General features: G+C 42.7%; 1 protein-coding gene across 2 annotated transcripts in view; it reads left to right on the top strand.

Moving 5' to 3' along the window:
• SHROOM4 (shroom family member 4) overlaps positions 1-24,985 on the top strand; it is a 204,446-nt gene that overhangs the window by 159,513 nt on the left and 19,948 nt on the right. For both annotated transcript variants that reach the window (XM_061178349.1, XM_061178348.1), the window contains exons 4-5: positions 1,882-4,339; positions 9,931-9,992. In XM_061178349.1, the coding sequence (XP_061034332.1) occupies positions 1,882-4,339; positions 9,931-9,992 (2,520 nt within the window). The remainder of the gene's footprint in view (positions 1-1,881; positions 4,340-9,930; positions 9,993-24,985) is intronic.

Raw genomic sequence — 24,985 nt, 5'->3', positions numbered from 1 at the left:
CCCTGAATAACAGGGTCCACCTGCAATGAGGATCTCTCAATTTAGGGCGCTTGGCATGCTCTGTGGTTGAAACAGCTGCCCAGCAGACTCAGAGAACTTTCTCAGCAAGCCCAGAGCCAGCAAAGCTGCTGGCCTCAGCTGCCTTTTCCCTTCCACAACAAGATTTTCCCTCTGAGAAGGGATTTCTGTTGAGGAGGCTCAGGGAAGCTAAGGGTTGAGTTTGCCCTGACTCGGTGTCTTTATCTGGCATCAGAAGCCAGGGGCTCAGGGAAGAGGCAGAGGCAGTTTTGTTCTGGGAGAATACACAGAAATATATTCTGAGCTTGGCTTCTGTTTGAGTGGGGGCGTGGCGGTTTTCAGCAGGAAGGGTGGTGAGTTGGGTAGTAGATCTCCTTGCCAAGGAGTAATTGATGGATTCCTAGCCCAGAGGTCAAGTAAGTGGAGTGGCTAAGGGGCAAGGCAGGGAGCAAGAATTAGGAAAGGCTGACCTGGGGGATCTTGTGGGCTCCCGCCACCGCTCAGCTCTGGTGTTTGGAACTGTGGCCTTTCTGAGGGCAGCCTGCAACCTCCTGGGTTTCTAGTCACAGGGTGTTACTGGCATGACTTGGCTCAGTTTGGCTTTGTGTGTGGGAAATGGTACTTAAAATTCAAGATTGTGTCTGATCCTAGTCGCTTCTTTGTTCTCCCTGGTTTGGCTTTGCCATGGGGGATGAGGGCGGCCTGGGTGGGCAGGGACCACTGTAGTATCAAAAGTCGTAGTAGAGAGGATGCTGATAACAATAGCCATGAAAACAACAATCAAGAGAGCAGCAGCTCCAGGTATTGAACCTTCGCTAGGTCCCCAGGCTGCGACAAGAGCTTCACTTTTATTATCTGATTTCACCCACAAAGCAACCCTCTTATACAGATATTACTATTATTTACATTTAACAGACAGTGTAGCAGAAGACCTAGGACATTAGACTCATAGAGGCCTGGGTTCAAATTCCAGGTCTGCTTCTTTAGCTGCTGTGTGAGCTTGTCAGTTTACTTTCCCTCTCTCAGCTTCAGTTTTCTCATTTGTCAAGTGGAGATAATAATCTCTTCCCTTCAGTTTGAAATGAGACATTGTAAAGTGCCTGGCACATTGTAGGTCCTCAGTAAATGGTGAGGATTACTATTACCAAGAAAAGAACAGGGGGACGCCTAAATTCTGGCCCTGTCTGGGCCATGAACTAGAGCTGGGCGATCTTGAGAAAATCACATCCTCACAATCACTTCCCTTTGCAGGGCTTGCTTGACACCAATGATTCTCAAAAGCATGGTCCCTGAACCAACAGCACCAGCATCACCCAGGAACTTGTCAGAAGTAAAATTCTCAGGATCCACCCAGACCTAAAACTCTGGGCATGAGACCTAGTCACCTGTGTTTTGATGAGCCCTCTGGGTGATTCTGATACATGCTCAAATTTGAGAACCACTGATTTACAAAATGGGCTGGCTGAAATTAAATCAGCCCTTTAGGGCCCCTCTCAAATGCTAATAGTCTGTGCTTGTTTCTCCTAGCAGAGAGCTATAGCTGACTCCCTGGGGACAGCAATAGTCCAGAAGCAATTCTAGACTCACTGAAGGCAGAGAAACAGAGCACAACCCTCAGTGGAGTTCTCACACTGTTAGTCTTTGGGATCTTGCCCTATCCTTCTTCCACATGTCATCTTGTCTCCCATTTTACCACATTTCTGTGGTACCCCCAGTGTCCATCTGTTCCCCTGTTTCCCTTCCTTCCTCTTTTGCCTTATCTCTCTCTCACTTGTGACATGGGTGCCTCTCCCATGGCAGGGCTGGCCAAGGTGGGAAAGGGATCTGGTGACGTAACTAACTGGTGTGTCCTGTGTCTTGCAGTGACGTGTGTGTGCAGTGGTGTCCACTCTCCCGGCACTGCAGCACTGAGAAAAGCAGCTCCATTGGCAGCATGGAGAGCCTGGAGCAACCAGGCCAAGCCACCTATGAGGGCCACCTCTTGCCCATTGACCAGAGCACATACCCCAATCAGCGTGACTCAGCCTATAGCTCCTTCTCGGCCAGCTCAAATGCCTCTGACTGTGCCCTTTCCCTCAGGCCAGAGGAGCCAGGCTCTGTGGACTGCATCATGCAAGGCCCAGGGCCAACTAAGGCCCCTAATGGCCAGCTTAATGTGGCCGAGCCCTCAGGAGGTGGCCGGCGTACCAGTGGGGGCCACCTGACTCCTAGCTCCCAGATATCATCCCGTCCACAGGAGGTCCACCACTCGGGGCCTGCCAAGGCTGCCAGGGGTCCACCACAACCTCCAGTGAGGCGAGACAGTCTTCAGGCCTCCAGAGCCCAACTCCTCAATGGAGAGCAGAGCAGGGCTTCTGAGCTTGTGGACTCCTTGCAACAGGAGAAACCTAGCTTGGACACCATGCTATCCCCAAGGAACCCTAACAGGTTCTGCTGCCTCAGCGGGCAAGACCAAGTGACAAATGAGGGCCATCGGAACTGTGAGCTCAGCCAACTTCCTGAATCCAGCCAGAAGGGCTCTGAGCATCTACTGATGGAGGCCTCGGCCAAAGCTGTTGGAGTCCCAAAAGCATATGACAAAGCTTCCAGCACAGATTCCAGCCCACTCAACCAGGCTTCAGCAGAACTAGCTAAGGCTTCTTCTTTTGGCAGCCCTCCACACCTCACAGGACATCGTCATAGTGCCCCTGAACAGCTACTGGTGTCCCACTTGCAGCATGTGCACCTTGATACTAGGGACAGCAAGGGGACGGAGCTTCCAGCTGGGCAGGATGGGCAGGAGTGGACTCTATCCCCTTTGCACAGTAGCCACACAGGCAAGAAAAGCCCATGCCCCCCTGCAGGAGGAACCCAGGACCAGCCCAGCAAAGAGAGAAGGACCAGGCCAGTGGATGATAGACTTCTGGGTTCGGGGCATCAGAGCGCAAGCAGTTCCCCACATGGAGAAGCTGATGGACACCCTCCAGAAAGAAGTTTCCAGGACCCAAACAGAGCAAGCAGAGCTGACAGTGAATTGGCCAGCCAGCCGTCCTCTGCCTCTGGCTCCCTTGTTCAACAAACCACTAAAGTAGCTGGCCGCACAGAGGCAACTGAAGAAGGGGACAGCGAGCCCAAGGAGTGTGGCCGGGTGGGTGGTAGGCGAAATGGAGGGACCCGGGGCCGCTCAATACAAAACCGGCGGAAGAGTGAGCGTTTTGCTACCAATCTACGTAATGAAATTCAGAGGAGGAAGGCCCAGCTCCAGAAAGGCAAGAGTCCCTTGTCACAGCTGTGTGACACCAAGGAGCCAGTGGAAGAGACCGAGGAGCGCCTAGAAAGTCCTCCACTTCCTGCCTCTAACTCATCCCTTCTATCTTCGTATAAAAAACCACCTAGCCCCAGAGACAAGCTCTTCAACAAGAGCATGATACTCAGGGCTAGGTCTTCAGAGTGCCTCAGCCAAGCCCCTGAGGGCCATGAATCTAGGACGGGCTTGGAGGGACGAATGAGCCCTAGCCAGAGACCTGGCCAGTCCTCTTTGAGCCTGAACACCTGGTGGAAGGCATCTGACCCATCCTCCTCAGACTCTGAAAAAACAAATGTTCACCGCGGAGTCCGTGGAGGTCACTGGAGATGGTCGCCAGAGCACAACCTGCAGCCACATGTGGCACTAGCCGTGGAAAACTCTTCCAACCCAGGTGACAAGGAATTGAAGGCTTCTACTGCCCAAGCTGGAGAGGAAGCCACCCTCTTGCCCTTTGCAGACAGAAGAAAGTTCTTTGAAGAGAGTAGCAAACCCTTATCTACATCTCATTTGCCAGGTTTAACCACTCATAGCAAGACTTTTACTCAGAGACCAAAACCTGTTGACCAAAACTTCCAGCCAATGAGCTCCAGCTATAGGGAATTGAGGCGCCATCCCATGGACCAATCATATCACTCCACAGACCAACCCTATCATGCCACAGACCAATCATATCATTCCATGTCACCCCTTCAGTCAGAAACTACCACTTACAAAGAATGTTTTGCAAGCAAAGGTCTAGAACAATCCATGTGTTGTAAGCCACTACACTGTGGTGATTTTGATTACCGCAGGACGTGCTCTTACTCCTGCAATGTCCAGGGAGCTGTAGTCCATGACCCTTGCATTTATTGTTCTGGGGAAGTCTGCCCTGCTTTGCGAAAGAGAAATATGATGCCAAACTGCTACAACTGCCGGTGCCACCACCACCAGTGCATCCGGTGTTCAGCTTGCTATCATAATCCCCAGCACGGTACCCTTGAGGACAGCAGCTTGGCACCTGGCAATACTTGGAAACCCAGGAATCCAACAGTGCAGGTGAGGACTTGGCTCTTGGATGGGTGAGCTTCATTATTCTCTTTGTGAGGAGAAAGCTAGGTAAATCATTCAAAAACATAACAATTATAATATCTTAAAATTATATAGTGCTGGGTCCACCAGGTGGTAGCTTACTAACCTTGGGCAAGACATTCAGTGATCAAAATTGCACTTACCTCATCTTTAGAGGCAGAATAAAATAACTTTTTTAAAAAAATTATTTATTTATTTATTTATGGCTGTGTTGGGTCTTCGTTTCTGTGCGAGGGCTTTCTCTAGTTGTGGCAAGTGGGGGCCACTCTTCATCGCGGTGCGCGGGCCTCTCACTGTCGCGGCCTCTCTTGTTGCGGAGCACAGGCTCCAGACGCGCAGGCTCAGTAGTTGTGGCTCACGGGCCCAGCTGCTCTGCGGCATGTGGGATCTTCCCAGACCGGGGCTCGAACCCGTGTCCCCTGCATTGACAGGCAGATTCTCAACCACTGTGCCACCAGGGAAGCCCAATAAAATAACTTTTGCTTCACAAAATGAACAGAACTGGGCTTTATATCCTGACTGTATAATTGGTATCTGAGTGACCTTAAGCAAGTCATCCAGCCACCAAAAGTTGTAGTTATGTGATTTTTTTTAAAGGGAAAAAGAAAAGAATTTTTACCTCATAAAATGGCCAGTACTAAATAAAGTCTTATTACCTCATCTCTAAAGTGGAGGAAAGTAATGGCTGCCTCATGAATTAGTTGGGTGGATCAAATGAGATTGTGTAACACAGAGTGCCAGGCTCAGTGCCTGATCCAAAACAGCATGTATTCCCTTCCATTTCCTGCTTTAAAATATATTTGGAGCTGAAAAACTTGCAGATGTCTCCCAGGCTTTGTTTGCAGAGACCCAGGTCTAAACTGGCTGTTGCTATACCCTGGTTATGACCTACAACTCTAATACAAGCCACCACCATCCTTCAGGGTATTTGTGGGAGGACTCCCTATGCTGTTGCCAGCTTACCGCCAGATTCCTCCCCCATGTCTTTCCTAGTGCCACCTTTTGGCTGGTGCATTCAAACCAGAAGTTAGTTCCTGTGTTGAACTGTTTTTGCATAGGCCTACACTTCTGAAAGACTTACTGTATGAAATTTCTCAATACATATTCTTTGAAGAAACGAAACTTAGGGGTGAAAGAAGCCTTACACAGAAGAGTACATACTCTACTATTCCTTTATATAAAGTTCTAAAACAGCTATTCTATGGGAAAAAATTTCAAAACAGTGGTTGCCTGTGGCAGGCAGCACAGAGATTGACTAGGAAAGGGCATGAGGGAACTTTGTTGGGTGATGATCTATATCTTGATAAGAGTTTGAGTTACACAGGTGTATACATTTGCCAAACCTTAACAGATGTATACTTAATGTTTGTGCATTTCACTGGAAGTACATTTTGCCTAAAATACTGTAAACAAATATCGAACTTTAATGATATGTATGCTTGAGTTTTTGAAGTATATTGATTTACACAACTTATTTTCTAGTTTTCAGCATACAGATGTTGCACATATTTTGTTATATTTATCCTTAAGATTTCATGTTTTCGCTGCCATTGTAGATACTATTTTCTTAAGGTCAAGTTAAAATTCTTTACTATTATGTAGAAATGCAATTTAATTTTGTATATTTTCCTTGTATCCTGCAACCTTGCCAAACTCACTTTTCTTGGTAGATTTTAAAACATTTTCTACATAGACAATCATGTCATCTGTAAATATAAGTAATTTTGTCTTCATTTCCACTGTGTATGGCTTTATTAGGAGAGGAGGCCCCTATTGCACTGTCTAGGACCTCCAATACAGTGTTTAGTAGAAGTGGTGAGAGCAGATATTGTTACTTTGTTCCCAGTTTTTCACTATTAATTTTGATGTTAGCTGTAGATTTTTTTGTAGATGCCTTATAACAGGTTGAAGAAATTCCCTTTTACTCCTAGTTTGTTGGGAGAGCTTTTATCAAGAGTGGATATTGAATTTTTTTTCAAGTGCTTTTTCTGTATCTATTAAGATGGTCATACAGTTTTTCTCTTTTAGTCTATTGATGTGGTGAATTACATTGATTGATTTTTGAAATAAGAACCAGCCTAGCATTGCCAGAATAAATCCCACTTGGTCATGACGTCTTATCCTTTTTATATATTACCAGATTTGATTTGCTAGTATTTTGTTAAGGATTTTTGTCTATGTATATCAGGGATTTCAGTCTGTAGTTTTCTCGTGATGTCCGAGTCTGGTTTTCATATCAAGATACTGGCCTCACCAAATGAGTTGGGAATTGTTCTCTTCTCTCCTATTTTCCGGAAGAGTTTGCATAGAACTGGTATTATTTTTTCCTTGAATGTTTGGTAGAATTCATCATTGAAGCCATCTGGGCCTAGAGTTTTCTTTGTGGAAAGATTTTTGACAACAAATTCAATTTCTTTAATAGACATAGGGTTATCTAGGTTATCTATTTCTTCTTGAGTGAGCTTTGGTAGTTTGCCTTTCAAGGAATTTGTCCATTCCATTTAAGTTTTCAAATGTATGGGGATAAAGTTGTACTTTGAAATGCATCAAGAATTTAAGATGGATTTGTGGATGGATAGAGGAGTGAATAGATATGTGATAAGGCAAATATAGTAAAATACTAACTGTAGAAACTATACAATGGTGGATATATAGGTGTTCATTGTAAACTTGTTCAACTTTTCTAAGTGTTTGAAAATATTCATAATAAAACGTAGGGGGGAAAAAAGGAGAGGAAATATAAAATAATGGTTTAAGGGCATGATGCTGAAACCAGACTACCTGGGTTTGAATTCCTAAGCATTCCCATCTAAAAAAAATGGGAATGATAACAGTACCTACTTCATAAGTTGGTTGAGAGGATTAAATGATGTAACATGTGCAAAGCACTTAGAACAGTGACTACCAGATAGTAATCATTTTTTAAAGGTGAGTTATTATCTTTTAGAATAAAGGGAGATTTGGGCTTACCTTGAGAAACTTTTGCTGAAAGAAGGACCTGCAAGTAGACAATGGAGAAAAGGGGCTAAAGTAGGGGGTGGGGGTGGGGTAAGCAGATGATGGCTGCAGAACGGTCATCCTAGGGCCAGTAACTCCATAAGGGAAGGAGGTGAAATTTGCAGGTTGCAGCAGCTGACAGCAGCAATGCAGGTGTGCCTGTGCCCATACCATGCCTCTCCTTTTGTGCTCTGAGGGAAGGACACATTGGGTTCCTAATGCCTGTTAGATTAGATAAGTAGGTCTGCTTAGATGCTAGGCTTTCAGACATGTGGACAGCCGTCCAGAAGCCACTTCATGCCCATTTCTACCCCTGCCACCTGAGCTCACCCTCCCCCCAGACATGGGGAAAACTTGTAGCATGGGTTAGGATACCCCAGCTCAGGTGGCTAAGGTAGTTGTGATGGTGGCTCTCTGAAGTAGGGTTGAGATCCTGCTCTTTATGGCCCCTGGAAGAGGTTGGGGAGCCAATTGGCTCCTCTTTGGTGTTGTTAAGAGAACTAAAATCAGCACACACCTAAATCCCTCATGCTTCATGCCAGTTAGTTCTGCATATATTATCAAAGTATTTCATTTAACAACTATATGAGATACGTTATAATAGGATCCCCATTTTCCAGCTGAGAAAGCTGAGGCTCAGTGAGATCACACATCTTGCAAGTGGTGAAGCTAGGATTTGAACAACATAATGATAATTAACATTTGAGTGTCTACGGCGTACCAGGTGCTGTTCCAGGCGCTTTCCGTGTATCAACTCATGTCGTCCTCAAAGCAATCAAGAAATAGATACTGTTATTATTATGATCACTATTAAATAGCTGGGGGAAATGAGCTAAGAGAAACTCGGTAGTTGGCCTGAGGTCACACTCAGTGTGGGATTTGAATCCATGTAGTGTGGCCTCAGAGGCCAAGCTCCTAGTTGTGCTACACTGCCTCTCCAAAAGCTGATTGCAAAGCCCAGGCCCTCCCCACTCTGGCAGGATGCCTTCTAGCAGTATAACTTCCACTAGGGCAACAAGTTCCTACCACAATCAATCTCCATCTGCAACGAACCGTGGAGATATCTGCCTCTTTGATCCAAAGAGTGCAGACAATTTACAGCAACCTAAGTGGCTCAGTGAAAAAAAAAAGTAATGTGATACTGGGGACTTGAGGAGATTGAGAGTTGGGACAGGACTTTGGTTTGGCCACTTCTATTTACTGAGCCCTTCCCACAGGGTTAGACAGGGCATGGACAGGAAATCCTGGCTCCCACTGTGGCAAAACGAGTAATAGTGTCTTTGAAAGCAGGGACATCTTACACGGGCATCAAGGCAGAATCTAAGTTGAACAAGTGGTTTTTGCTGCTCTCACATGACAGGTACAGGCAGGGACTGCTCTGGTCCTGTGAAAGCTGTGAAACCTCATCGTTTCCATGGCTACTAACATCCAGAGCCTCCTATGTGCCGAGTGCTGTGCTAAGCATTCTCTATACACATCCCATTTTATCCTCACTCCTGGGAATCCAGCAAGGCTAGATAGCCTAGTCCTTATTTGCCAGACAGGAAGCTGAGGTTCAGGGAGGTGACATAACTACCCTCAAATAACAAGTATCTTAGCCAGAATGACTGACAACCAGGTGTCTTACCCCCAAAAGGTAGTAAAATTTTTTTTTTTTACTGAGGCAAAGTTAATAAAACTTTGAATGGGACCAATAATAGCATTGGAGAAAGCGGGACTTTGGAAGATCAGTGAGGTTTAGGAAAAACTGTGCATTCCCGTTGGGCTAAGTTCTGAGTCACTAGGTAGAGGGTACGGAATGCTGAAATCAGGGAGAATGTCAAAGGCAAATTTGCATTAGGCTTGGAGCTAGAATAGGAAGGCAGGGACATTTTTACAAATGGCATATGTGGCTTGGGCTGCAGGGAAAAGAATGCTTGGGCAAAGCCCTTAAGGACAATATGCCCAGGGTGAAGAGTCTCCTCCTGTAATATGGGGGATGAGTGCTCCCCAGAAATAAGCCCACCTCAGCCACTGTCAGTGGATCTGGAACGAGGAGGAAGGGCCCCTGCAGTACAGGGTGGGCTGGGATAGGGTTGCAGCAGCAGGAGCTTTAGGCCTCAAAGCCCCCCTCAAGGGCTGCGGCTTCCAAGAAGATGCTTTCTATGGTGGAAGAGGCAAGAGGAACGAGCGGGTTCACTGGGAAGAACGAACAAAGAGATTTTCTTTACAAGAGCCAGAACAAACAGCGAACATGCTAAACTGGTTTTTAACGTGGTTTGGGAGGGGAGTGGAGAAAGAGAGGGAAACTCAGAGCTTCTAGACCACATTGTCCAGGTCCTTGAGTGCTGTCTTAGACTCTGCATGCCCCCAGCAGCCCAGCAGGCCTCCTGACAGAAAGGCAGCCCTCTAGGTACATAGTTCTGTAGCCTGTATGGGAGAGTAGAAGGAACCAGCTGCGGGGGTGGGGAAGAGGGGGTGGGCCTGGCCCAGGACAGGCTCCTGACCTATTTACCTTTCTGAAGCCATCTATATACCTGGCTGCCCAGAGCTCCCTAACTTATCAGGATTTTGCTTTGCAGGACTTTCCTGGGGACAAATGGAAACCAGTAACAGGAAACAGGAAGACCAGCCAGTCAGGGAGGTAAGTGACCGCTCTGGGAGTTGGGGTGAGTTAGTACCTCTGAGGCTTCTGTGGAAACTGGTAAGGTTTTCTATTTGCTCTGTTTCCTTTGAGGAACCTTGTCTGGTGTCAGTACAAAGGCCTTGATGCTGTAAGATGTAATCCAGCCTGCCCACTAGGCAGCTGGGCTATAGACCAAACTGATGGGTAGCACATTTTGGAATACGTAGTCAGGAGTATTGTGGGACATTGTGCCCATCAGCTCAGAGGCCTGAGGCAGGTGCCCAGGCACAAGGACATGGGGACCAGACCATGCTAAAACACAGATGGAAGGCATAAACTATGCTTGCCTTCCCAGCAGCCACTGGGTGGTTGGAGGGGCCAGGGAGGAGGTAAGACTGTCCAGCTACTGCTGTGCCTTTGCCTCAGAGTGTTTCCTGGGTTCTGCCACCTTTCTTTTTATAGGGCTTGTTGAGAGCTTAAGGTCTGTTCATTAAAAACCCAAGGCAGATCATGCTAACAATAGGTTAGAATTCCTAAAAGAAGGCAGGGACATTTTTACAAATGGTATGTATGTCTTGGGCTAGAGAGGAAAGAGTTGCTTCTGCAGAGCCCTTAAGGAAAAAAGAATGCCCAGAGTGGAGAATCTGTTCCTGTAATGTGGGGAACATGGCACCTGGCACTTATGCTCCAAAGACATGAGCCCACCTGTCATAGGTGACCATGCGGAGGAGACAGTTACCTCCTCCAGGTTGCTCTCCATCAGTCTGGTTGGAACCCCTCTTTTGTGAAATTGTTTGATATACTCTTTCAGCCAGTTCTTCTCCAGGACAAGAGGCCCGTAAATTATATTGATTCTTTAACTCAAACTCCAGGAATAAAGGAGGGACAGGGAAGACGGCTCTTAGCTGTGCCTCTGTGGGGGCACCTAGGGAGAGGGCTAGAATCTGGATCCCCTGACCTCTGAAAAGCCCAGGGTTCCTTCCAGGGGCCTATATTATCCCCTGTGATTTGGTGGTATAGTCAGGAATAATTTGGGCTTCCTTTTGACTCCAAAGTCTGGGAAACCTATCGGTTTTCTGGTTGGCAATGGAAAGAGAGGAAGCCAACATTTACTGATCACCAACTAAGTGTCAGTCACTGGGTTGGATCTTTTTATACCCATAATCTCATTTATTCTCCACAACAGTTAATTTTACTACCTATTTTATAGATGAGGTCCAGAGAGGTTATATAACTTAGTTGAGGTCGCACAGCTAGTAAGTGATGGAGCCAGGACTCAGACCCAGGTTTGTCTGGCCCCAAAGTTCATGCTTTTTCCATTATAACTGCTTCAATTAGGATCCCTAAGGAAACCCTTCAAATGGACCCCTCAGTATCATGTCTCAGGAACCTAAGGCCTGGGTGGGGATACTGTGGGATTCTATGGCTGGCCTTGATTCCCCACTGTTCTTGGAGAAATCATCTCAGTCTAGTGGGTCTGCTGAGTTTCCCCTACTAGACTGAGACTGTCGAGAAGGGAGACCACACCTTGGTCATGGATGTATTCTCCATGCCTAGCACGGTGCCTGACACAGAGAAGTTGCTTGCCAAATGAAGAAACAGAACCTCCTCCACCATTGAATAGGTGAAATGACACAAAAATAATAATGCCAACTAACATTTCTTGAGCACAGTACTCTATTCTAGGCACCATTCAAAGTGCTTTGCAAATATTTATTTACCACCATAACCGTAAGGGGTAGGTACTGTTAGTTTCTTCATTTGACTGAGAGAAGAAACTGAAACACAGGTAGATAAATTCAGTTGTCAGTTGCCTAAAGTCCCACAGCTAGTAAGTTGACTAGACCCAGGTAGTCTAGCTTCAGAGACACTATACTATGCTATGGTGCTTCTCCAAAATGGCTCTCTTACTAATCAGCCAGTCAAGGAAAAGGACTTTATTTAAAACCTAGTATATGTACTGCCTGTTTCTAGGCAAGCAGGGAAATATTAGAGGAAGAGCATCAGGAAGCATAATGCCTGCCCATCCCCAGCTTGAGCAAGGAAGACTAATCCACACAAAGTTAAGTAGCAGTAATAATAAATTACCACTTGCAAAACAACCTATGTGCCACTAGCTAAGTTACACATATCCTGTTTTATCTTCCCCAAAACTGTCAGGAAGGCATTATTATAACTAGGGCAGTGATTCTTGAACTTGAATGTGCATTAGAAATACCTGGAGGGCTTGTTAAAAAAAAAACCCAGATACATGGTAGCTCCCACCCCGCCCCCAGGGAGTGTGATCCAGTAGGTGTGGAGTGGGGCTCAAAATGTGTATGTCTAACAAGCTCCCCAGGTGATGCTGATGCAGCTGGTCCTGGGATCACACTTTGAGAACCGATGACTCAGATAAAGAATCTGAGGTTCAGAGGAGCTAAGTAACTTACTCAAGGTCTCACAGATACTAAAGGGACAAGCCAGGTTTTCAACTCAGGCTAGTTGCTATAAGATGAAAAAGTGTCAAATACATGGTTTAAACAAGAAAAGCCTGGCACATGGTAAGGGGCCAATACATGATAAGTATCATTGTGCCCTATTTAAGTTCATTGGAGGGTAAGAAAACTAAAGGCTGGGGCCTACAGGAGGAAAGGCCCAGAGGGGAAACTAAGCAGGCTGTATTGGAGGAATAAACCCTGCTGGTTGTTAAGAGTTCTGGCCCTAGCATTAAAAAGTCTACAAATAACAAATGCTGGAGAGGGTATGGAGAAAAGGGAACCCTCCTACACTGTTGGTGGGAATGTAAGTTGGTACAGCCACTATGGAGAACAGTATGGAGGTTTCTCAGAAAACTAAAAATAGAATTACCATATGATCCAGGAATCCCACTCCTGGGAATATATCCAGACACAACTATAATTCAAAAGGATACATGCACCCCTATGTTTATAGCAGCACTGTTCACAATAGCCAAGACATGGAAACAGCCTAAGTGTCCATCAGCAGATGAATGGATAAAGAAGATGTGGTATATATATACAATGGACTACTACTCAGCCATAAAAAAGAATGAAATAATGCCATTTGCAGCAACATGGATGCAACTAGAGATTATCATACTAAGTGAAGTAAGTCAGACAGAGGAAGACAAATACCATATGATATCACTTATATGTGGAATCTAAAATACGGCACAAATGAACCTCTCTACAAAACAAAAACAGACTCAAAGACATAGAGAACAGACTTGTGGTTGCCAAGGGGGAGGTGAGAAGGGAGAGGGATGGAGTGGGAGTTTGGGGTTGGTAGATGCAAACGATTACATTTAGAATGGATAAACAAGGTCCTACTGTATAGCAAAGGGAACTATACCCAGTCTCATGGGATAAACCATAATGGAAAAGAATATAAAAAAAGAATGTATATATGTGCATAATTGAGTCACTTTGCTGTACAGCAGAGATTGGCACAACATTGTAAATCAACTGTACTTCAATAAAAAAAAAAAGTTCTGACCTTGAAGTCAGTCTGCTTGGGTTCAAATCCAGGTTCTTCTGTTCTCTAGCTGTGTGAATTTGGCAAGTGGCTTTCTCCCCCACCCCCCCGCCCAGCTCCTCTCTTTCACCCCACCCCATTGGTTTCCTTATTTGTGAAATGGGGTAAGAGTGCTTACCTCCTGTGACTGTTGTGTGGAATAATTGAGTTAATATATGTAAAGCATTTAGGACAAAATCTGGCACCATAAACCCTCAGTAAATGTTACTTGTAATAAAGGAGGAGGAGGAAGAGGAGCAGCAGCAGCAACAGTAACAGTGGAGAAAAAGGGTAAAGAGTGAAGTATTGCACCAGGACAGTTAGGCCTTGAAAACTAGGTAGGATGGCAAATATGGAAGCAATTGAAGGTTATTGATCAGGTAAGTGACATGGTAAATATGGCACTTTAGATAATTTGGCAGCATTTGCAGTCTAGATGGGTTGAAAAGAGACCAATTAGGGGCAGTGATCCAGGCATGAATGAGTGTGGCCTTGGATTGGGAAGGTGGGGGTGCAATGGGAATGTAACAGAAGGGATAGATAAACATGTGGATATTTGGGGGGAAATGTTTATTGTGAAAGCAATATTACAGGAAATTAAAAACAGAAGAAAAAGTATCTTTTTTTTAACATCTTTATTGGAGTATAATTGCTTTACAATGTGTGTTAGTTTCTGCTGTATAACAAAGTGAATCAGCTATACATATACATATATCCCCATATCTCTTGCCTCTTGCGTCTCCCTCCCTCCCACCCTCCCTATCCCACCCCTCTAGGTGGTCACAAAGCACTGAGCTGATCTCCCTGTGCTATGCGGCTGCTTCCCACTAGCTATCTATTTTACGTTTGGTAGTGTATATATGTCCATGCCACTCTCTCACTTCGTCCCAGCTTACCCTTCCCCCTCCCCGTGTCCTCAAGTCCATTCTCTACGTCTGCGTCTTTATTCCTGTCCTGCCCCTAGGTTCTTCAGAACCATAGAAAAAGTATCCTTACTCTTACCACCCTAACACCGTGATTGTTTTCATTTCCCTGCCAGCCTTTATCTATAGGTGTAGAGATTTGCGGGTGGGGGGGGGGTCATGATTATAATAACTATGTAGATGTGATTTTGTGTGTCCTGCTTCTTTTTTCCCCACTAAGCATTACTTGGTGAACAATTTTTCCTGTTGCTATAAAGGCTTCCTCAATAGTTATAAATTTTAATGGCTGCATAATATTTCACCAGCTTAATGTGCCCTAATTTGCTTAAGCGTTCCCAAATTGGTGGATAATTAGGTTGTTTCCAATTTCTTGCTATTATAAAGTAATGCTGCTGAAAAATTTTGAGCAGCTATAACCTTTTTCTCATTTTGAATTATCTCATTAAAAACAATTATACAGAGTTGGGATTAGTTGTTGAAAGAAAATTAGCATTCTTATTGTTCTTGATATATTTTACCAAACTGCTTTCCCTGGAGGTGTTTTACTCTGCCATTAACAATATATGAGAATACCAGTTTCCCCTAAAATTTGCCATCATGGAAATTTTTCTTTTTCTAATGCAATAGGTATAAATGGTACATATTATAATTTTAATTTGCTTACTTTGATTATTCTGGTTTGAACATTTTTCATGTATTTATTTAATATTTGCATTGATTCCCATGTGAATTGTTGGTTCAGATAATTTGCTCACAAATACGTGACAACTTTTGAGAGAAAAGTAGAAAGAACTTGGGAATGAAAGGAGTTAAGCCAAAAATAATTTTCTGCCCCAGTGACTTTAGAAAGAGAAAATTATTGACATAGTGGGGGCAGGTGACAAGGGGACCTGGTGTGGTGGAGATAGTAAGTTTGAGTTGGAATATGTTGAATTTAAAGTTAGTGAGGAAGACAAGGGGATGCTTTTGAGGAGGCCTGTTGATCACCCAGCCAGCGGGGGTAGGATGAAGAAGAATAGCCAGCAAAGGGGATTGAAGGGGCAAGCATCTGGAGTGGTAAGAAGGAGAAGTATGCCAGTGTACCATCACAGACGATAAGGAGAGGACTGCTATTGGCTTTCACGGTTTGGACGCACAAGTGACCTTCGAGAAAGCAAACTTAGTAAAATGGTGGGCATAGAAAGTAGATGGCGTGATGGTCTGTAAAGGGGATGCATAGAGAAGAAATGCACAGAGTTTTACACATCCTAAATTCACCTTTTAAGTGAGTTTTGGTAAATTTGCATGCTATGCAATCATCACCACAATCCAATTTTAGAACATGTCCATCTCCCTAAAAAGATCCCTTTTGCTCATTTCCAGTCACTCTCTATTCCACACTCAGCCTCAAGCAACCACTAATCTACTTTCTGTCTCTATGGATTTGCCTATTCTGTACCTTTCATATAAATGGAATCATACAATATGTGGGCTTTTGTGTCTGGCTTCTTTTACTTAGCAAGCTTTAGCAGTTCATCTTTGTTGTAGCGTATATCAGTATTTCATTCCGTTTTTTGCCAAGTAATATTCCATTGTATGGGCATACCACATTTTATTTATCCATTCATCCATTAATGGATATTTGGGTTGTTTCCACTTTTTTTGTGAATAATGCTGCTATGACCATTCACATACAAATTTCTATGTGGACATATATTTTCAATTCTCTTGGGTATATATTTAGGAGTAGAATTTCTGGGCCATATGATAACTCTGTTAACTTTTTAAGGAACTGCCTAACTGTTTTCCAAAGTAGCTGTACCGTTTTACACTTCCACCAGCAAAGTAGGAGGGTTTCAGTTTCTTTTCATTAATTTTAATACAATGATTATGTGTTACTGTGTGATTTGGAAAAGGGTTTAAAAGAAGAGTGCTTGAAAAGACATTTATACATTTTAAAATGTTTAAAAAGAAGTTGGCTAGGAAAAGGAAGGGGAGAAATGGGGTGGTAGTTAGAGGGGGAGATAAGGTTTAAGTTAGTGGTTCTCAAAATGTGGTCCTAGGACCAGCAACCTCAGTATCACCTAAGAACTGAAGTAGAAATGCAAATTATTGGACCCCACCCAGACCTACTGAATCAGAAACTGGGACATGGCCCAGAGATGTGTGTTTTAAGAAGCCCTTCAGGCAATTCTGATGCAAGCTAAATATGAGAACCTCTGGTTTAAGTGATGGTTTGATCAGGATTTGGGAAACTGGTTTAAGTTTAAAAACAGAAAGGAGAGGTCAATGGAAAGGGAAAGAATATTTATGCTGAATATGGAGGCAGCAGATCATAGTTTATGATCTCAAGGAAGATTAGAAGGCCTAGGAAAGGTCAAGGGCAGAGATGACATTTAAAGAGGAGAAATCCTGATGGAGCTTCCGCTCACCTTCCCCCCACTACACACACATTTTTAACATTTCTTACGTCATTTCTGTCACAACTGGAATGATGAGTGTAGGTGGGAAAATCAAATGTATATTCTTGAGCCACTCTCTGCCTGGAAGCCTGCAACGAATTTTAATTCCAGGTAGTTACACTCTTGGTTGTCTCCCTCCACAGTTATTTAGTTTGCATGCAGAGAACGCAAACGCATTTTGATATTAGCAGGAGGGAGAAAAACATTGGTGAGTAGATCTGCTGGGAGAAAAAGCTACATAAATGTGAAGCATTTAAAAGCCCAAAGAAATTATTTTCTAGATTATCTCATTTGGTTTTCCATACTTATAATTGCCTCCTGCGATCGTTTCCATTTTTCTACTTTGCACAGACCTTTAGAATGTGTAGAGTGTTTATATATATATATATATATATATATATATATATGTGTGTGTGTGTGTGTGTGTGTGTGACCACAGTTAATCCCCACAGAAACTCTGTGAAGCCTTATTTTTCCCATTTGACTGATAAGGAAGCTGAGACTCAGGAAAGGTATTATTATACTATTATTAACAACAACAACAACAAAAGATATAATAGCTAACATTTATTAAGTGTTTACTGGGTGTCAGGCGCTGCTCTAAGCATTTCACATGAATTATTTTATTTATTACTAATCATGACCCTATGAGATAGTTACCATTTATTGACCCAGTTTTACAGATGAGGAAACGTACTTACAGATAGATTAAAGTCACTTGCCCAAGGTCAAACAGGCATCTGACTCCAGAGCCCATTACTTCTGGGATTATACAGCAAGTACGTGACAAAACTAGACTACTAACCAGGTTTTTCAGTTCGCAGCCTAGGGCTCTCTTCCTTCTTTTTATCATACCACATCATGAGCAGAGGGTGGAATATCCAGTACACATTTCCTATTTGCCAATTGAGTAAAAGAAAACGGATAATTCAGAATTGAATCTCATTTCATTAGGAATAGTACACTTTTCAGGAAGGCTATACCAGCTAAGAAGAATGCAATCTTCCGAGGCATGAAAGGATTTGTCAAAGAGTGGGACAAAGTGAATTTAAATACTTGGATATTAATTTAATCCTGGGCACACAAAACCTATTCAAGGAAAATTATAAAACTCTAATAGGAGAAATAAAGACATGAATAAATGCATAGCTATACTCTGCTTCAATTTGGGAAGACTGATATAGTAATGATTACAATACTCCCTAAGTTAATAATATATAGATGTAATGCACTACCAATTAGAGTCATTGTGGTATACTTTGTAGAACTTATCAAATTCACCGTGAAATTTATCTGAAAGAATACAAAGAATACATTTATTTAAAAAGGTAATGGTGGTTCAGCCAACATCGTTCTCAATGCTGAAAAACTGAAACAATTTCCACTAAGATCAGGAACAAGACAAGGTTGCCCACTCTCACCACTATTATTCAACATAGCTTTGGAAGTTTTAGCCACAGCAATTGGAGAAGAAAAAGAAAAAAGGAATCCAAATCGGAAAAGAAGAAGTAGAACTGTCACTGTTTGCAGATGACATGATACTATACATACAGAATCCCAAAGATGCTACCAGAAAACTACTAGAGCTAATCAATGAATTTGGTAAAGTAGCAGGATATAAAATTAATGCACAGAAATCTCTTGCATTCCTATACACTAATGATGAAAAATCTGAAAGAGAAATTAAGGAAACACTCCCATTTACCATTGCAACAAAAAGAATAAAATATCTAGGAATAAACCTACCTAAGGAGACAAAAGACCTGTAGGCAGAAAATTATAAGACACTGATGAAAGAAATTAAAGATGATACAAAAAGATGGAGAGATATACCATGTTCTTGGATTGGAAGAATCAACATTTTGAAAATGACTATACTACCCAAAGCAATCTACAGATTCAATGCAATCCTTATCAAACTACCACTGGCATTTTTCACAGAACTAGAACAAAAAATTTCACAATTTGTATGGAAACACAAAAGACCCCGAATAGCCAAAGCAATCTTGAGAAAGAAACACAGAGCTGGAGGAATCAGGCTCCCAGACTTCAGCCTATACTACAAAGCCACAGTAATCAAGACAACATGGTACTGGCACAAAAACATAAATATAGATCAATGGAACAGGATACAAAGCCCAGAGATAAACCCACGCATCTATGGTCAACTAATCTATGACAAAGGAGGCAAGGATATACAGTGGAGAAAAGACAGTCTCTTCAATAAGTGGTCCTGGGAAAACTGGACAGCTACATGTAAAAGTATGAAATTAGAACACTCCCTAACACCATACACAAAAATAAACTGAAAATAGATTAAAGACCTAAATGTAAGGCCAGATACTATAAAACTCTTAGAGGAAAACATAGGCAGAACATAACATGACATAAATGACATGTCATAAATCTTGCTATGACATAAATCACAGCAAGATCCTTTTTGACCCACCTCCTAGAGAAATGGAAATAAAAACAAAAATAAACAAATGGGACCTAATGAAACTTAAAAGCTTTTGCACAGCAAAGGATACCCTAAACAAGGCGAACAGACAACCCTCAGAATGGGAGAAAATGTTTGCAAAAGAAGCAACTGACAAAGTATTAATCTCCAAAATATACAGGCAGCTCATGCAGCTCAATATCAAAAAAACAAACAACCCAATCCAAAAATGGGCAGAAGACCTAAATAGACCTTTCTCCAAAGAAGATATACACATTGTCAACAAACACATGAAAAGATGCTCAACATCACTAATCATTAGAGAAATGCAAATCAAAACTACAATGAGGTATCACCTCACACCAGTCAGAATGGCCATCATCAAAACAACTACAAACAATAAATGCTGGAGAGGGTGTGGAGAAAAGGGAACCCTCTTGCACTGTTGGTGGGAATGTAAATTGATACAGCCATTATGGAGAACAGTATGGAGGTTCCTTAAAAAACTAAAAATAGAACTACCATATGACCCAGCAATCCCGCTACTGGGCATATACCCTGAGAAAACCATAATTCAAAAAGAGTCATGTACCACAATGTTCAGTGCAGCTCTATTTACAATAGCCAGGACATGGAAGCAATCTAAGTGTCCATTGACAGATGAATGGATAAAGAAGATGTGACACATATATACAGTGGAATATTACTCAGCCATAAAAAGAAACGAAATTGAGTTGTTTGTAGTGAGGTGGGTGGACCTAGAGACTGTCATACAGAGTGAAGTAAGTCAGAAGTCGAAAAACAAATACCGTATGCTAACACATATATATGGAATCTAAAAAAAATAAAAAATGGTTCTGAATAACCCAGGGGCAGAACAGGTATAAAGACGCAGACGTAGAGAATGGACTTGAGGACACGGGGAGGAGGAAGGGCAAGCTGGGACTAAGTGAGAGAGTGGCATGGACATATATACACTACCAAATGTAAAATAGATAGCTAGTGGTAAGCAGCCACATAGCACAGGGATATCAGCTCGGTGCTTTGTGTCCACCTAGAGGGGTGGGATAGGGAGGGTGGGAGGGAGACACAAGAGGGAGGAGATATGGGGATATGTGTATATGTATAGCTGATTCACTTTGTTATAAAGCAGAAACTAACACACCATTGTAAAGCAATTATACTCTAATAAAGATGTTAAAAAAAAAAAAGGTAATGGTGGTAGACTTACCCTATAAGATTTTAAAGTCTGTCATAAAGTGACAGTCATTAAAACCATATGATAGTGGGTTGAAAAAAAGTCAAACAGTGAAATTAAATAAAAAAGAGAGATTCTAGGAACAGATAGTAAGACTATAGAGCACACTGGATGCAACCGTGAACTGCGGAAAGCAATCATCTGTCTTCAATAAATGTTGGGAACTGTAGGTATCAATATGGAGAATAATTAACTTAGAGCCACAGTGCATACAATACTCTGTAGTAAATTTCAGAAAGCAGACCAGTGGAACAGCATATTCATTCCAGCTATGGATGGAAGATAAATTTGTGCCTGTTAAATGGAGGATATCATCAGAGACAAGATGGATGGTTTCAAATATTTAAAAGTTGGGGGAAGAAACCTTTGTACAACAAAATGTAATAAAAAGCTAAATAGCAGAATGAGGAAAATGTCTGGGGTCAGCATCACAGATAACAGTTGACTGTCCGAAAAATATAAAGAATGGATACAGATGTAGAAGGTCGGCTTTCAAATTCAGCTTCACAAAAGGGCAAGGAAAATGAACAGCCAATTTACACATGAGGAAATAAAGGCAGTAAAATCACTTCCTGGAAAAGTACAACCTCTCTACCAATTAAAGAGGTGCAAATAAAAACAACATCAAGGTATCACAACCTGCTTATTAAATTATCAACAATTAATGGAAATTATAAATAGAAATTACAAAACCCTATCTTGACAAGACTTAAGGAAACAGTATGTGTTTTGGGGAGCAGTATAAATTGGTTCAGTTTTCCTAAAAGACAGTCTAGAAATATGTGACAAGAGTTGCAAAACTGTTTGTACATACTCCTTGATCCAGCATACCCCCAAGGAAATAACCTAAAAAGGAAAAAGTAATTTTTTTAAAGATATTTAAAGTAGTGCTATTTATAATCATGGAAAATATTTACCAATCTAATATATCATCATGATGGAATAGAATATAGCCATTAACAGTGAGAGTTATACAAATATTGGGTCTTACACAGAAATGGGTATTTGTAATAATATTAACAACAAAAAAGGCTAAATTCTAAACTCACATGTTGAATCTGATAGTAGCCTTGCACAAAGAAGATTCAGAAAGGCATCTGGTAAAATGTAAATAGTTGGAGTTGAATGCACATGGTGTTCTTTGGGTACATGTCAAGTTGCTGGAATTCATAATAAAAAAGAAAATCTGAAGAAGAGGCAGCCCACATTGGTTTGATTTAGGCCTGCAAAGTTAAAGATCAAGGGCTTTAGAAAAATCCCCATACCAATGACAGACAGTGTTACTTACCAGACATGCTTGATCTCTCTGTTAGCTAGAATTTGTTTTGCTAGAATTCTCCATCAACCAGCACTTCTGCTTATCTAAATCTGTGAGAACTTGACATTTCTGAGGGGGTACATCACCAGACATTTGTGAATCTTCAAATTTGTCACCATTACTACAACATAGACCCTCTCCACCCCCACTAATGAACATTTTATTATCTGACTCAGAACCATTACTTTCTCAAGACCGTTACATTTCTCTTCACTTCCATCATCGGCACTAGTTTGCAAATAGTTTGCATTTCAGTGCCATTATTCACAGAGAAGCACATATTCTCTCTACCATGGTTATTGCACACCTATGTACCTTGTTAACAAATAGAGACCTATCAAGCCACATTGAGATGGGAATGCCAAGTGGTTGACTAGGCTCCCTCCTTTGCTTGGTGACTTGCCCTACAAACCAGTATTGTGAGGCCTTGCAAGTCAAATTCATACCCTTTGCAAAATGACCAGTTATTACACTTCATGGATCTTTAGGGCTACTCTCAAAGGGTTAAAACCTCAAATGTTAAATACGTGCATGCCAAAGAACTACTCTATGATAATAATTGTCATTCATAATTGAGCACCCAGAATGCCTTTTAAACTGAGATAAAATCATGTTCTTTATAACTTTGGTATTAAGTCTATTCCACTGTATTTTAGGTCTTCGAAATTTAGTACATTAACATCTGGTATATATGAGGACTCAAATATACAAAAATTGCTCTCTTCCTCTGGCACATCCATTGTTTAATGATGGTGGGGCACCGAATTTCATTAAATAGCATCAGGATTCCCAGAGCTTTATGGACCTCCCATTATTTTATTTTGTAAATCTTCATTGCACTTGTTACATGGGGTGGTATGTATGTAGTTAATTAAAATGCATTTCGTTTTGAGAGTTGTTGGGTTTTTTTTTTTGGCTGCATTGGGTCTTTGTTGCTGTGCATGGGCTTTCTCTAGTTGCAGTGAGCGGGGGCTACTCTTCCTTGCGGTGCACGGGCTTCTCATTCTTCTCATTGCAGTGGCTTCTCTTGTTGCAGAGCACGGGCTCTAGGCACGCAGCCTCCAGTAGTTGCAGCACACGGGCTCAGTAGTTGTGGCTCATGGGCTCTAGAGCGCAGGCTCAGTAGTTGTGGCGCGTGGGCTTAGTTGCTCTGCAGCATGTGGGATCTTCCCGGACCAGGGCTCGAACCCGTATCCCCTGCATTGGTAGGCAGATTCTTAACCACTGCACCACCAGGGAAGTCCTTGAGAGTTTTTTTAAATGGCTTTATACCTCTTAAGATACCCTGGCGAGTTGGGAACCTGGTAGATAATGACTGTTTAGAGCAGTGGATCTCAAAGTGTGATCTGGGACCAGCAATACCATCATCATCCTGGGAATTGTTAGAAATAAAAATTCTCCACCCTGCCCCAGACCTACCAAATTAGAAATTCTGGGGGTAAGACTAAGCCAACTGTGTTTTAATAAGCCTTCCAGGTGATTCTGATGCATGTTCAAGTTTCAGAACCACTGCCTGTTAGAGAATAGAGCCTCAATAACCTCGGCCAGCCTGATCCTCCATTAAATCGCTCTCATGGATATCAAACCCTCCAGGCCCCTCCACAATGTGTTACGTGCCCCTAAAATGTCTTTTATTAAATCTCTTTAGAAGGTTATGAGAATGCTGAAGAGGCAGCATGTTGTGCTGGTAAAAGCATGGGCATTGGAGTCAGATGGACCTTAGTTGTAACTTCTCCTGGCTGCTTATTCTCTTTATGTTCCCTCAGTTGTTTAACCTCCCTGAGTCTCATTTCTAACATGGGCAAGAGAATACTCAGGCTGGAAGATTGTCTTCAGGGTGAAACGAGATGGAGTCTGTTAACTGTCCAGTGCTGTGCCTGACACATGGTGGACTCTGAGTAAACAAGAGTGGTCATTACCATCCCTTAGCACCATGTCTGTGACACTATGCAGGGTTCAGAGGAGTAATGGGAAGACCTTCTTGGAAACTCCAAGTTGGAGTCATTGGAGAGAGGAATCTAAGCTTCACCCAGGACAGCCCCAATATAGCAAGGACTTCTCTGATCTCTTCAAAGGACACTTTGCAGCAGGCTCCTGGGGGCTGTAGAAGGCTCAGAGTGAGTCCTGCCACTTGTATTTTGCTGTTGCCAGACTAATTGTTCCTTGCTTGAAGTTCTGTGGCCCCAGAGACGGAGAAGGGTGGCAACAACAAGCTCTCTGGGCCCTTCTCCCCTCCCTGTGTAGCCTCCTTGTATCTCACTTCCTGGATCTTGCAAATATTTCCTTCAGCAATAAGCTGGGAGTGGCCGTTTCTCTTGGAGCAGTCTTATCTTTTGGCTGCCGAGGAAAGGGGAAGGGGAGAGGGGCTTGGACTGTGCACTCTTGCTGCTGAGATCCTGGAATGCCAAGCTATTGTGGTGAGGTTAAAAATAAAAATTCCAAACAAGAAAACTTCAAAAGGCCTAAGGAGGAGGCGGGAGGAGATTTTTCAGTCTCTGAAAATACTGGTTTTCATTTTCAATTACTATGAGCCCCTCCCCCCCCAAAAAAAGATTGTAACAAAAGGGGAAAATCTATTCATCAGAAGAACAGGCAACCTGTGCCAAGAGGAAAAGAGAAGAACAGCCCAAGACTTGGCACACGATTTGCTTTTGTTTTTGAGATGTAGGCTCCTTGCTGGTGTCAACAAAGCCCTTTCTCAGTCTTAGCTTTCATGCTTCCTCCCCTCTCTTCAGCAAGGAGCTAAAGTCTTTGAGAACACCTTGGGGATGAATGTAGTGCAAGTACCTTTTGCCTTAACTCAGGAGTCCTTGCTTCAGTGGGATTTCCCTTGGAGCCAGATAAGGCAAGTTCCAGTCTGGACACTACTACTTCTTACTAGCTGGGAAAATTAATGACCCTCTCTAAGCCTCAGGATCCTCACCTGCAAACTGGCAGTAATGGTAATTACTTCAGTGAGCTGGTGTGAAGATTAATAGAAATACCTACATGAAAGTGCCTACACATAGTAAGTAAGAAGTAAGAAACCATAGTTCTTTTCTCTTAATTTAGCTCCTTATCCTCCACTCTAGGGAAGAATCCTTACTTCATCCCAAAGAAGAGTTGTAGATTTAAATTT

Source organism: Eubalaena glacialis, chromosome X (genome assembly GCF_028564815.1).
Source record: "Eubalaena glacialis isolate mEubGla1 chromosome X, mEubGla1.1.hap2.+ XY, whole genome shotgun sequence".
Taxonomy (NCBI): domain Eukaryota; kingdom Metazoa; phylum Chordata; class Mammalia; order Artiodactyla; family Balaenidae; genus Eubalaena; species Eubalaena glacialis.
This window is presented reverse-complemented; position numbering and strand designations above follow the sequence as displayed.